Consider the following 12,924-nt stretch of genomic DNA (forward strand, 5'->3'; position numbering starts at 1 on the left):
TTGGATAACAATTAGGGAAAAGAATTAAGACTCAGATGCTGTAACAAAACACCACTTAACTCTTCAAAGTTTCTGTTATCAAATGAATTAACTTAACAATCAAGAATTACAGTGGTAATGGAAGAAAAGAATTGCTGTGGGGGTAGGGGAAAGAGAAGAAAAGGAAATGCCAACAAATACCTGCAACAGGAGAAAACTGATGTGAGGCCATCTTTGGACTCCCACGATTACGAGGAGAAATCATGATATTCTGTTGGTTGGAACCAAGACCAGGACTTCCATGTGGAGGGCTATTCATGTTGAGACTATAGTTGTTGTTCTGGTAGGAAGACGGTGACTGCATGCCTGGTCCAGGGTTCACTGAAGCCATGTTACTGGAAGCCCCATACCTTGCTCCACTCAGCCCTGTGGTGCTGGGGTCAGCCAAGCCATAAGTTCTGCCACTCAGCATCTGTAAACCTTGGCTTGGCGACATGCTCATTACACCTACCGAACTGTTGCATCCAGTTGCTGGAGGTCTAATGCCTTGTCCAACAGGATTCGTGTTTGGTCTATACCCATTCTGTTCCCTGCAAATAAAGGAGGAGAACAAAATTGTTACTGAAATATTATAGGCATGCATTAAAGCCCTGAATCAGACATTTTTTTAAAAGGATGAAATAAGTGCCTGGGAACTTGATTTCCTAGGTGCCATTCCAATACCTGATGACAATTCCAATCTAAATACTGATCAATTATTGACCTAGTAACATATTTTATAGTAAGCAACAGAATCTAGATGACTTCTCCACAGTATTGTAGAGGGTCAAAAAGCTATGTTAACTGGAAGCTCAGCAGGGCTTTACCAGAGTTGCCATATAGATGTCTACCTAGGGGTTAACCTAGAGGTGCCTGCAACCTACTGAACATAATTAATGGATGAATATTTTGCTCCTTCATATGTTGCTTAATTGCCTTTAGCAACAGCAATAGTGATTATACTTTAAACATCTACCTTCAAATTTTAAATTCAGTCCCTAAAAACAAGGTTAATATATTATTAGAAATGAAAGGTAACAGAGGTAGTCAGATTTTATCAGCTCTTTTATCCATTAACCTTCCCATTTCCCAGATTTCCCAGGAAATAATTTTTTAGTGAACAAATCCTCATTTTCACATAAAAATATATAACCCTGAAGAAAACATATCATAATCCAGGAATTTAAACTTACTTCAGAAAACCCAACAACCTTCCTTTTTCTGTTGTGAAATTTTCTCCCTTTTTTACATTAATAATAAAGCATCTTGAGAACACTGCTATAGTCAGTGTGACACAGTCATCTATCACTACCTCTGAAGAAAGTGGGTTGAGACAAAGCCATGACGATCATTCGTTACAGGATTTCGGAAGAGTTTGCTTTTTGTCTGTGCAGTCACGAGAGTTCCATCAGCCAAGGAGAATCGATACAGTGGGGTTTCTGCATGGCCATGGATATAAGCTATTGGGGAAAATATCCCATTATTAGTAACTACAAATGGCAAAACATACACATACATATAAGAGAGGAGAGAGAGGAAGTATATTTTTAGTGTAATATTTTCAAAATCCAGTGAAAGACTGAACCTACACCAAAATTATGAACAGGCTAAAATAAGAATGCTGAAGAATCATTCTCATACCCCATAGTTGTGCACAAAACAACTATGGTCAGGTATATATACTCAGTGCTTTATAGCATACCAAACACAATGACAAACAAGATCAAGGTCAACCTCAAAATTCTTTACCTTCTTGATAGTGACGTTTCTGGGACCATGACTGTCCATCATTAAGACTAAAAAATCTCTGGATACATCTTCGGATTATATCTTCAAAGCCAGGCCTCATGGAGGATCTCAGTGAATTTGTATCAATATTAACAACTTTTCCTATTAAAGAATATAAAGGTTTAAATCCAACCCACATGTATTTATGAGCTGCATACTCTATGGCCTAGCACTAAAAATTTTTTAAAAGACACTAAATCTTTACCTTTTCTGATTCAAATTTCTGTTCTATGTATAGCTTTTCTGTTTAAGGATACAGTCCTGCAGGATACTCTTACATTAAATGTTCTGCTATAAAGACTACCAGAGTACATCACACAATTCCTTTTACTTTCTGAATGCACAGAATGTAACATGTCCACATAACTTCATGTTCATTTTCATTTAAAGGGAAAAAACAACACCTACCAATAAAATTGTTCAAATGAAGTATACTGTCCCTGCAACTGTGAAATAAGAGAAAGCACCTGCGTAAGCAAGGGTGGGGAGAATTCTTTCCACCTAAGAGGCAACTGCATTTTTGGACACTTAAAATCTGAAACTAGGAGGGTTAATCAAACTCATTTCCACAGTCCAGAAATTTCTAACAACTTTTGCTTAACATCAAATACACTAGCTTGAGAGACAAAATATATACAATTTGAAAATGTTATGAAATGAAGGTTTCATGACAATGGTCCTTTTAAAAACTGGCTAAGCCTTTTCACTTTCTGAGTAGTACCAGGGCAGCTGGCAAGAATCAACACCTTACAAAAAGTGGCAAAAGGGGAGATAAGGGGAAAACAGTTGACACATTTACAAAGAAAGACTGGTATGACAAGAAAACACCAGCTGTGTTCAATGTAAGAAACACTGGGCAAACAGTCACAAGGACTCAAGGACCAAAACTGCCTATGATGGCCTCAAGAGTTGTGTTTTAAAGCAAGCCTTGCTGACACTTATGCAGAATGCTTAAGTTGCATTTAGAAAATTCAAAATAATACTGATTATGCCCAGGACCAAAGCTGCAATCAACATCTATCACACAGATATCCATGACAAAATATGCTCCACGGTCAAAAAATGTCAGACTATGACTGAAGCTCATGTTGTTGTCAAGACTACCAACAGTTATTTTTTTATTATCTATTCTGCAGAGGGCATCCAGACAACCTCTGATGCTTAGCAGCAACAGGTCTGCCAAATCTGGAAGATGACAAATGATCTGAAAGAAATGGGCTATACCTTGACTCCAGACAGACTGGGAAAGATAAAGAAAAGATTTATCAATCAACTTATCCTCTCCACAATGTGTTTGACAGAAAAGTAAAAATGCTGAAGAATATCAAGTTTGGACTGGGTAAACTCATGGAGTTTCAAGATGAAAGATAGTTCTGGAAAAGCTACTGAAGATGAGAAAGGCACTAATGTTGGATAAGCTTGATGGAAAGAGCCACCAGCCCAGGAATCTGTTTAAAATTCAGATCTTTAATGACAAAAAATCTTGTTAGTGGGGGGAAAAAATGACTAGGAAAAAGGTAGATAATTCCTGGAAAGAGTGAACACTGTGTACTGTGCCCAGAATAAGGATGATCTGTCCTCAACCACCTCCCCTGAGCTTAGCTCTGAAATGACATGACAAATGCAAACTAGATGCTCAGATAAAGTTTATTAAATGAAACACATCATGGAAAAGGGTAAAAAGCCCTCCAGATGCCAAAGAAATGAATGTGCAAAAAATCTCCTATGAAAGAACAGGTCGCAATTGGAAGGTACCAACTGTAACTATGGTAAGATGACCTACAGATGTTAGCTAAATGAGTACTTGACTTTTCTTGGTAATTTCTAACTTTTATAATAAATACATATGACTTTTATAGTAAGGGAAAATATTGATGAGATGATTCTTAAAAATTATACTCACTGATTTGTTTAAGTAAAGACGTTTTATTTAGTATTTTCATTTACAAAATGTAAAGTATTATTATTTAGGGAGAAAATTTATACTGCCAAATAGTAACAGATGCAGAGAAAGAACTACTCTACAAGGAGAGTAAATACAACACATAAAAATTCCTGTCACCACATCTGATTTTCTCAATCAAGGGAGTAAAGAGAAAACTTACTAATACAAAGTAGTGTTTTTGCTACTTTTTTTTTATCTGCAAAAATTTATCTCAAGCAGCCTCAAGACAAGTAACTGAGCCTGGCATAAAATGGCTGAGTGAAAAGAGCCATGTTTTACAGTAAAATATTACTATGCATGTATGTGTATATAATATACATAAAAACACGTGTGTATATACTCACATACTATAGCTGTATTACATGTTTATCTAAAGCTACTCCATTTTATCAAATTACTTATTGAAGGTCCACATGGTAGACATAAAGCAAACAGAATAGGCTTTCATGTCAGGCAGATGCAGATATAAATTCTATTTCGTATAGCCATGACCTTGGACAAGCAACCCAACCTCTCTGACACCAGACCTCTGTTTTCTCATTTCTGGATATGACAAACCCCTGACATCACCATTCACGGTTAGATGATCACAAGAGTGACCCTGAAGTTGAACACAGAAAATACTGTCATGTTTAATTTTATCACTGTGCCTTATCACTTACACTGGCTTTAATTCTTTATCCCATGGTCAAAAAAGGAGGATAGGTGTTGATGTCAAGAATTACTCCCAGGAATTCTCATTAAATTACCTGTATTTTGAAAACTTGTTTCTTTGTGAAAAATGGGTTTGAAGTTAGGGAGTTAACTTCTGATTTGAAATGTTATTTGGAGAGAAAACCAGGTGCCCCTACATTTATTTTTTAATTGTTTATGTGAGGAGATTTTAACAGTCAAATATACCCAATTCAAAATGCCAAGAGTTTTAGTGCATCTCTATTAGAGCTGCATAAGGAACATGGGAAACAGTCCATGCAAAACATCCATTACAGTGGGTGTAAGCACTTAAATGACAGTGTGGGCTAAAGAAATAGTTAATTTTGTAAAATTTTCAAAATGAACAAAATGTGTATGTGAACATACACATTCACGAAGTTTTTACCTGAAAGATCATGTCTAGTAATAAAGCTCTCAGGGTTTGATGCAAATGTTCTTTCTCCTGAAGTAATGCGGCGGGCCACACAGATCATACAGGACTGCAAATCTACAAGAAAAAATTTAACCAGATAAGGATTATATTTAAACTTTGGATATGTCTGTTCAATAGGCGAGTGAAGACATGGAATTCAGTACAAGAATTACAATAAAAATTATAAAACCACAAGTGTGTCTGCCATTTGACTGATATACATCACAAACGTGATTGCTCCTACCTTCCCCTTCCTCCATCATAGCTCGTGGCTGAGACAGGGCAAAGCACTGCATTGTTTCATATCTCTGGAGCATTTCAGGACTGGTGTTAATGTCTTCCAGAATGTCATGTGGTGTTTTCATCAACATACGGCAATTAAATGTATGGCTTTTTTGTCTCTGGGTCTCATTTGTCCATGCAACTCCATTAACTTTGGAAAACAAATTCAAAGGAGTTTTTAAAAAGCTGGCAAATCAGTCCATAACCATCAAGAATTTAAGCTGTATTTTCTCATTACATATGTTTTCCATAGTAATTTCTGCACTAACATTTCAAAGTGGCAATCATTGGAATTTCAACAAAAATCTCACTATATATTTCATAACTCACTGTATATTTTGGTCCTATGAAATGTATGCCAAATTCTATATTCACCAAAGTCATATTTGAAAATTTTGCTATTAACTGTGTGCCTCTCTATACAAGTTTGATCACTTGGCTTCCAAAGTACACTCAATTTTCTAAGAAATGGTCAAGAAAAAAAATTTTTTGACTTATTTAGAAAATACAAACTAAAGACCTACCTGTAGATTTTGGTAAGTTTTTGAGAAAATCTTTTCTGTCTTCTTCATGCAAGATACTATAAACACTTGTGTTAACCAGGTCTTCTTGTTTATACTGCAGGTATTGTGTGACATTTTCTGACACAAATACAATGTTTCCATCACGATTCACCACAAACAGGAAACCATCCAATGCCTAAAGTAAAATATGTTAATATTATTGCCAATTATGGAGCGAACTATATCCCCACCAAAATTCATTATGTTGAGGCCCTAATTCACAATGTGACTGTATTTGGAGATAGGGCCTTCCAGGAGGTAATTAGAGTTAAATGAGGTCATAAGGGTAGGGCTCTAATCCAGCAGGACTGGTGGTATTATAAGAAGAGAGAGAGACACACCAGGGATGAACATACACAGAGAAAAGGCCATGTGAAGACACAGAAGGCAACCATAACAAGCCAAAGAGAGACGTATTAGGGAAACCAAGCCTGCCAATACCTTAATCTTGGCCTTCCAGTCTCCAGAACAGTAAGAAATAAACTTCTCTGGTTTTAAGCCAAACAGTTTGTAATATTTTGTTATGGCAGCCTTAGCAGACTAAGACACCAGCTTTAGTACTAAGTAGAATTTAAAATGCCCATTGCTGATTTAAGAATTACTGCAACCATCAGCTACCATTTCTATTAACATTAGCACCATTACTATAGGGTTTTATGGGAAATAAAAAGACAATTTGAAAAAAATGTATATGGTTGACATGAAATCTGAATTAATGTCTAATTTTTGAAAAATTACATCTTGAAAGCAGATTTTAAAAATAAGGAAATCAGCCTTAGGACTTCCCATTTTTCCGTTTGAAACCAAGTAAAGCTACTGGAACTATACCACTCCTTAATGAAACTTTACAAAGAACTGAAATGATCAGCTAAGATGTATTGGAGCAAACTAGCTCAAACAAAAAAGATGTTGACAAGTAAATTTTATGAAGAGCTTCAGGCCCTGCTGTAGAGAGACATTCTATAAGTGCTATAGGTTAGTCTACTTAAAACAACTACTCTTAGAAAACAATGTGCATTTTTCATTCTTAAAAACTCCTCAAGAATATAAAACTACAGTGTATCATATAATAAATCATGCTAAAAATGCACAAAAAAGTCTGAGCTAAAATATACCTAAATATTAGCTTTGCAAAATTATGGGTCACCTTTCTTCTCCAGCTTCTTTGTATTTTTTCTTTTCTTTCTCAGGTTTGCAACCATTTTTATTGGGGTTGGGGGGAGATGCCACAGGGCCTCCTGAGTTATGTATATTGTAAACATAAGAGCATTTTACCATCATACTGACAATACTGAGTTCTGTCTCATAAAAAAATTTTTCTACTACTTCCTAATCAAAATTTCATCAACTTTTTTTTTTTGAATCAACACAGCTTACTGGATAACTAAAACCTTGTACTTGCCTGAAGCAAAAGTGGTCCTAAGGAGTCTTTATCAATAACCCCCTGTCCTGTAGAAGATACATCAGCTTTCTGAACATCATCATCATTGGAAATAGCTTTTCCTGAAAAGACAGAAGGCAGTACTACAAATAATACATATATCAGTTATAGATCACATCCACCTTTGAACAGTCCCTAGAATAGACACAAAGAGACACATACAAACACACACATGCATGCAATTGCACATACACAATAGTTCTGGTAAGAAAATGATTTTTCATTTTTCATTATGCTACAATTTTTCAATGTTAAAATTAAACTTCAGGGTTACCCAGGAGTGCAGATGATACCCTAAGTTTTCTTTCACTACTAAAGGTACTAGCCCAGGGCTTTCTGAAAGGGAACTAACATGTCACAGGGTGAGCTACACTGGCCTTCTTCCAATTCTCTGCTAACTTTTCCTAAAAAACAAAGGTAGTCAACTCATCTCTGTCCATTCCCACATAGGTTAGCCCCAATTAATAGTCCCCACCTAAGCAACAAGGTAGCAAATAGGCAAATGTAAACACAGTTAACAAGTTCCTTCTAAAAGATGTTTTTCTTACTTTGTATTACCTTGCTCTTTTATTTGTCGGATCTGTCTTACTGTTTCCTTTAGAATTGCACATTTATCTGGCTTGACATTGAAATTGTCAATATCACTAAGATTAGCAGATATCAGTTCAGCCAATTCTTCAATATATTTACTCTCTTGCTCCCGTCTCCACTTTTCACCACTGCAGGTAAGACTGAGGGGGGAAAAAAAGGCATGACTATGCCTATCAAAACAGCCGTGAGCAGAATCAGTCCCTACATAACACCATTACCTACATGTCTAAATACACTAAATTTAGCCAGTAGAAACTATCAAAACACTGTCTTGAGAAAGTAGATAATGTACAATGCGTGCAAACCTGAATTCAAATTCCACTTTTTTGTTTGCCCAGTGGCCTTGGACAGAGCTGGCCTCAGTTTCATCATCTAGAAAACGGGGATAGTCTTTACCTCATACAGACAGTAAAACAACTAACAAAATAGTCGTAGCTACTTATTGATGATGAAGTCTTATGAATTGTAGGCTTTTATTCTACAACTATCATGTTAAAATTCAAGTCATATTGACCTTGACAGACGCTTTTTAAAAAGCCAGAGTATCACTGAATAAAATAGTTATTTTCTTTCTATTTCTTAACTCATAACTTCATTCAGGAAAAGAATAATGCCTCACACGTTGACAAAATATCAACTTACAACACGTTCTTAAAGGATAATAAAGACTCTTACTTGTACTAATCTTGGTTATCTATTCCTAACTCTTACCTTTTCCACTGATAAATGCTTCTTACCAGTATCATGGACTGTTAGTATGATAGTCTCAATTCTATCTGAATCATTGACAAAGCTACTCTTACATCATACGGATGTCCATCTCATCACTGTACCACCCTACTTACTACAAAGCAAAATCATACTATTAAGCAAAGAGAAAAAGAAAATTCTAACCAGAAAATGTAAATAACTGAAAAATGAACAGTTCTCCTTAAACCAAAAATATAAAGGCAGGGGAAGAGACCTTGGTGAAGCAACAGGAAATAAATTGCCTACCCTTGTCCTGGGGTATCACATGGCAATTTGCGTTTTCGTGAATCTGGGGCCAGTGGATCCAAGGAGTTGTCTCCTAATCCGTTCATCATGACTACACATCAGCAACTAAGAAAGAATAATTAAATAAAAACATTCTAAAATACCTGCAACTTTATAAAGGTGTTATAAGCTTGAATGACTGCACCCTTAATTAAGAACCATTTTCCCTAAATGGTTAACTAATTCTTAATATTATCATAAATGAATATTCTGAAGACAACCTCAAGAGTTCATATTCCACTTTAATTACGCAGGATGTCCAACCCCAAGACAAACATTTCTCAAGTCCTACTAAGAATGTGTATATTAAATACCTCACAAATAGGGCATCTTCTTCATATTTAATAACAAGGTAGATCTTCAACTCTCCAATTGATACAATTCTCCAACTGATATAAATTTTATTTATACCCAAGTAAGCCCAAATAAGAGCTTATCTTATCATTGGTAAGGAGTCTTCAAATGACAAAAGTCTAAATTGTTTTCAGGTTATTTCAAAATAGCACATTTTTTTCCTTTAGACCATTTCATCAATATTTAACACCCAATATTTTTCTTGTTACTTTAAAATAAACCTAGATTGTATAAATAATGTAACCCTCACTACATGCTGCTTAGGGTGTAAATGTACAACAATAAAACTGCAGGGAAAAGGCAGGGCTTTTGCCAAGATCCACATAGCAACAATTATTTTAATATTGACTGATGGAAACATAATATGCTTTGGTTAAAGTGTCACTGATGAAGACAATAAATGTATGGTTTTTCTTGTTGGAAAAAAAGGAGCAAATTTTAACACTCCGTAGTTCCTAATTTTAAGACATCGACTAAGCCTTCACCTGCTAAGAATTTTATCTCTCCTGAACTCATGTTTAGGAAGACGATCATTTTCTAAACAATTTCAGGTCAACGGAGAAGTTCAAACATTCCAATCTATTTTTTCTTAATACACTAAAATGCGTATTGTATTCCACCTAGATTCTACGAATATACTAAAGGACAAAAATGTCCACTAGGTGGCACAATACTACCAGGAAGGGAGACACATAAAAATCCAAAATTGTACAGAGAATACTTATTAAACCCTTAAAACACATATAGCTTTAAAAAAATCAAATCACATGATCATTAGGACTTCTAGAATATGACATTGTCATTACAGATAATCTAAGGTGTTAATTAAAAATCAACAAAATTCATTCTACCTATAATGTTGGCAATAAAATGTTAAGGCTGAAAAGCTTGATTTTTCCTCACAACCCAAGTTAAAACAAAGGAAAAAGAAGAACTTAAAATAACTTTGATAGTGACTCAATATTATGACTTTAAAGCATGCTCAGATCCCTTAATGCCAGAATACCACATTCTTCAAAAATCACAATGTCATAAAAGACCAAGTCTGTAAATATTCTAGATTAAAGGATGTTGAAGAGAAATAACAATTAAATACAATATTCAATCCTATACTGAATTCTGTACTACAGGGGGGAAGTGCTATAAGGGACATTATTGGATCAATTGACAAAATTAGAATTTAATGAAGTTGATTGCTGCTAAGAGATTATCCCTATTCTTAGTATTTAGGGCAAAAGGGCCATTACCTATGCAGATGACCGTCAGATGGTTCTGAAGAGAAAATTATATACATTATAAGTGAGACAGTGAGAAGGGAACAGAAGTCAGAGAAAGGGAAGAAGAGAAGAGAAGATAAAGAAAGGCAAAATGTTGCCACTGGATGAATTTTGGTGGGGGAGAGATTTTTTTAAAAAATTTTGTACTATTATTTTTCCTCTGAGTTTGCTTTAAGTTTAAAATTACTTCCAAATAAAGTTTGAAAAGTATGTTCAGTATTGATTTCCGATCTTCATATTTAAAAACAGTGATTCCTTAAGTAAAAGTAGAATAATCCTAATTACATCTCAATACAATTGGTTTTATATTTGTTTCATTTGCAGGTTATTTTTAAATTGAGTGGCAAACTATCCAGTCAGTAACATTTCTTTATTTTAAAAATATATTTATTCCACATTCTAGGTATTATTTCCTTATTTTGACGGTCAACATAAGCTGAATCTCCCAAACTGGGTAGCAAAACCATCAGTTACTAATAGCATTAACTTGAAAGGCATAATTTATTCTCTCTCTCAGTATTTATTTCCTTACTTTGCTGTTAAGTGTAAATTCAATCTCCAGTCCAGTTTAAGCTGCCTAACATATAACAGGTGGTCAATAAGTATGTCCTGAATAAACTTATTAAATTGTATTTTAGAATTCTCTTCATTCTTATATAAAAGCTCAAAGTTTACTTTAAACTTTTACTTCTATGGTTCATATAGGATGTCACCAAAATGAATTTTAGAGGCATAATTTATAATAATATAGAACCAAAACCATGACATTTTCTTAGTGTGGAAATTAATAATCACAATTATCAGTCTAAACCAGAAATACACACATCATTTATATTAAGTATATGTTTATGTATCTTTAGAAAAAACTAAATATGTCTGTGTGCATATACACATGTGGCTCTTTTTCCTGATCAACAGAACAAGCTCTAGTGTGCATGACTGTATAGTCTACATGCTACTCAATTCACTATTTTACAGAGTCTACTGATCTCTAGTAAGAGAGGTAATTAATCAGACATGTGCTAATGCAAAATCCTAATTTCCTAATTTAAACCATGGTAATGATGTTTACCTAAACATTAAGGCATAATTATTTAACATAACATTTTTTATATTTCAATTTTTTAAGATAGGTTTGATAGATTTCTAGTTCTCACTTAGGTAGGGCCAAACCTTGGTACTGAATTTACTGTACAATATACCTAAAAAGCCACATGATGTGCAAGAGTGGATGATGCTGTACAACTACCAAAAAAAAAAAAAGTATAGCAAATATATATCCTGTTAAATTTCATTAGGCTAAAGAAAACGGTCAACATGAGAAATTTTAAAAATAAGTATTTCTGCCTCAAAAAAGTTTCAGCATATACAATATAATAATTTTTTTAGCACAAATGACTATGAAAAACACTTATGTACAGTTTTCTATGTATTTGGTATTAATCTTAGTTATGAACATAAAAAATGGTAAACAACATGTATTTTATTTGCTAGGCCTGTTGTGCACTTATTACTCTGACAGAGATGGACTCAAAAACTATAAACACATGGGGGATATATTATCTAATCTGACAAATGATTCTTTGTAAGGTATAAGGTAGATGCCTAGTACATATACACTAAACCCAGACTATTTTCAATCAGTAGTCAAGAACCAGAGTGGGAAGAGAGAATGGAACATGTACCAGGCCCATGAGTACATCATTTTTCCCCCAGAAGTTCTAAAGGTTAAGAAACACATATTGATAACTATACAGCTTATATTTTTGTGTCTTGTATTACAATCCATCTAGGTTGAAGGATATATAGAGCTGATAAAATTCACATTTAAAGGGGAAATAACATAACACAAGAATCTGTATCTTTGATTATAATAAGTCTATTAATATTAAGCCCATTGCAAATTCTAACTCCCTCCAATTTAAGATCATCATCTACACAGCTGAGTAGAGAAGAAATTAGGAACACAGTAATGTGTGATCTTGAAATCATGTCATAAAGCCAGTAGTGGGGTACACAGATAATATTTTGAAGTTGCTAATAAAAAGATGTCCCCCAACTGATTGTTAAACTAGGGATACACTTCAACTGCACTTCCAGGTAGAATATAAGCCAGTCACTATTTTCAAGCCCCTGATACAACACACAGTACGGAAAAGGATAAGAGTAAGAGAACTTTTCCTAGAATCAGAATCCAAAGGCCCAATCTTTCAAAGTGGACCCAACGGTCTAGATACCTGAGCCATTTTTACAATTATTTCCCATCTGAAATGTTTCTACTTAGGAGTTCTGCGCTATACTATGTAAGTATGACAATACACACTTTACTATGTTTAATCAAGAGTTCTATGCAATTGCTTCAAATACAGAATAGCAGCTATTTGAAACAACTTTGCTATCAAAATCTAACAGTACCTATTTCTATTATTACTTTGAAAAATCAGAAGTAGATCTATGGTAAATCAATTTAAAATGAGCAAGAATCTTATCAATTGGACAGAATT

General features: G+C 34.4%; 1 protein-coding gene and 1 pseudogene across 4 annotated transcripts in view; one reads left to right on the plus strand and one right to left on the minus strand.

Annotated features, from left to right (window-relative positions):
- NCOA3 (nuclear receptor coactivator 3) overlaps positions 1 to 12,924 on the minus strand; it is a 132,938-nt gene that overhangs the window by 22,134 nt on the left and 97,880 nt on the right. For all 4 annotated transcript variants that reach the window (XM_073236477.1, XM_073236473.1, XM_073236475.1 and 1 more), the window contains 9 exons: positions 8,751 to 8,855; positions 7,722 to 7,894; positions 7,125 to 7,225; positions 5,684 to 5,858; positions 5,122 to 5,310; positions 4,851 to 4,952; positions 1,768 to 1,908; positions 1,331 to 1,478; positions 181 to 569 (listed from right to left, as the gene is read on the minus strand). In XM_073236477.1, coding sequence (XP_073092578.1) covers positions 181 to 569; positions 1,331 to 1,478; positions 1,768 to 1,908; positions 4,851 to 4,952; positions 5,122 to 5,310; positions 5,684 to 5,858; positions 7,125 to 7,225; positions 7,722 to 7,894; positions 8,751 to 8,839 — 1,507 coding nt within the window. In that variant the 5' untranslated portion in view covers positions 8,840 to 8,855. The remainder of the gene's footprint in view (positions 1 to 180; positions 570 to 1,330; positions 1,479 to 1,767; positions 1,909 to 4,850; positions 4,953 to 5,121; positions 5,311 to 5,683; positions 5,859 to 7,124; positions 7,226 to 7,721; positions 7,895 to 8,750; positions 8,856 to 12,924) is intronic.
- LOC140849424 (small ribosomal subunit protein eS1-like) lies at positions 2,090 to 4,844 on the plus strand (annotated as a pseudogene).

This window comes from Manis javanica, chromosome 5, assembly GCF_040802235.1.
Source record: "Manis javanica isolate MJ-LG chromosome 5, MJ_LKY, whole genome shotgun sequence".
Classification (NCBI taxonomy): domain Eukaryota; kingdom Metazoa; phylum Chordata; class Mammalia; order Pholidota; family Manidae; genus Manis; species Manis javanica.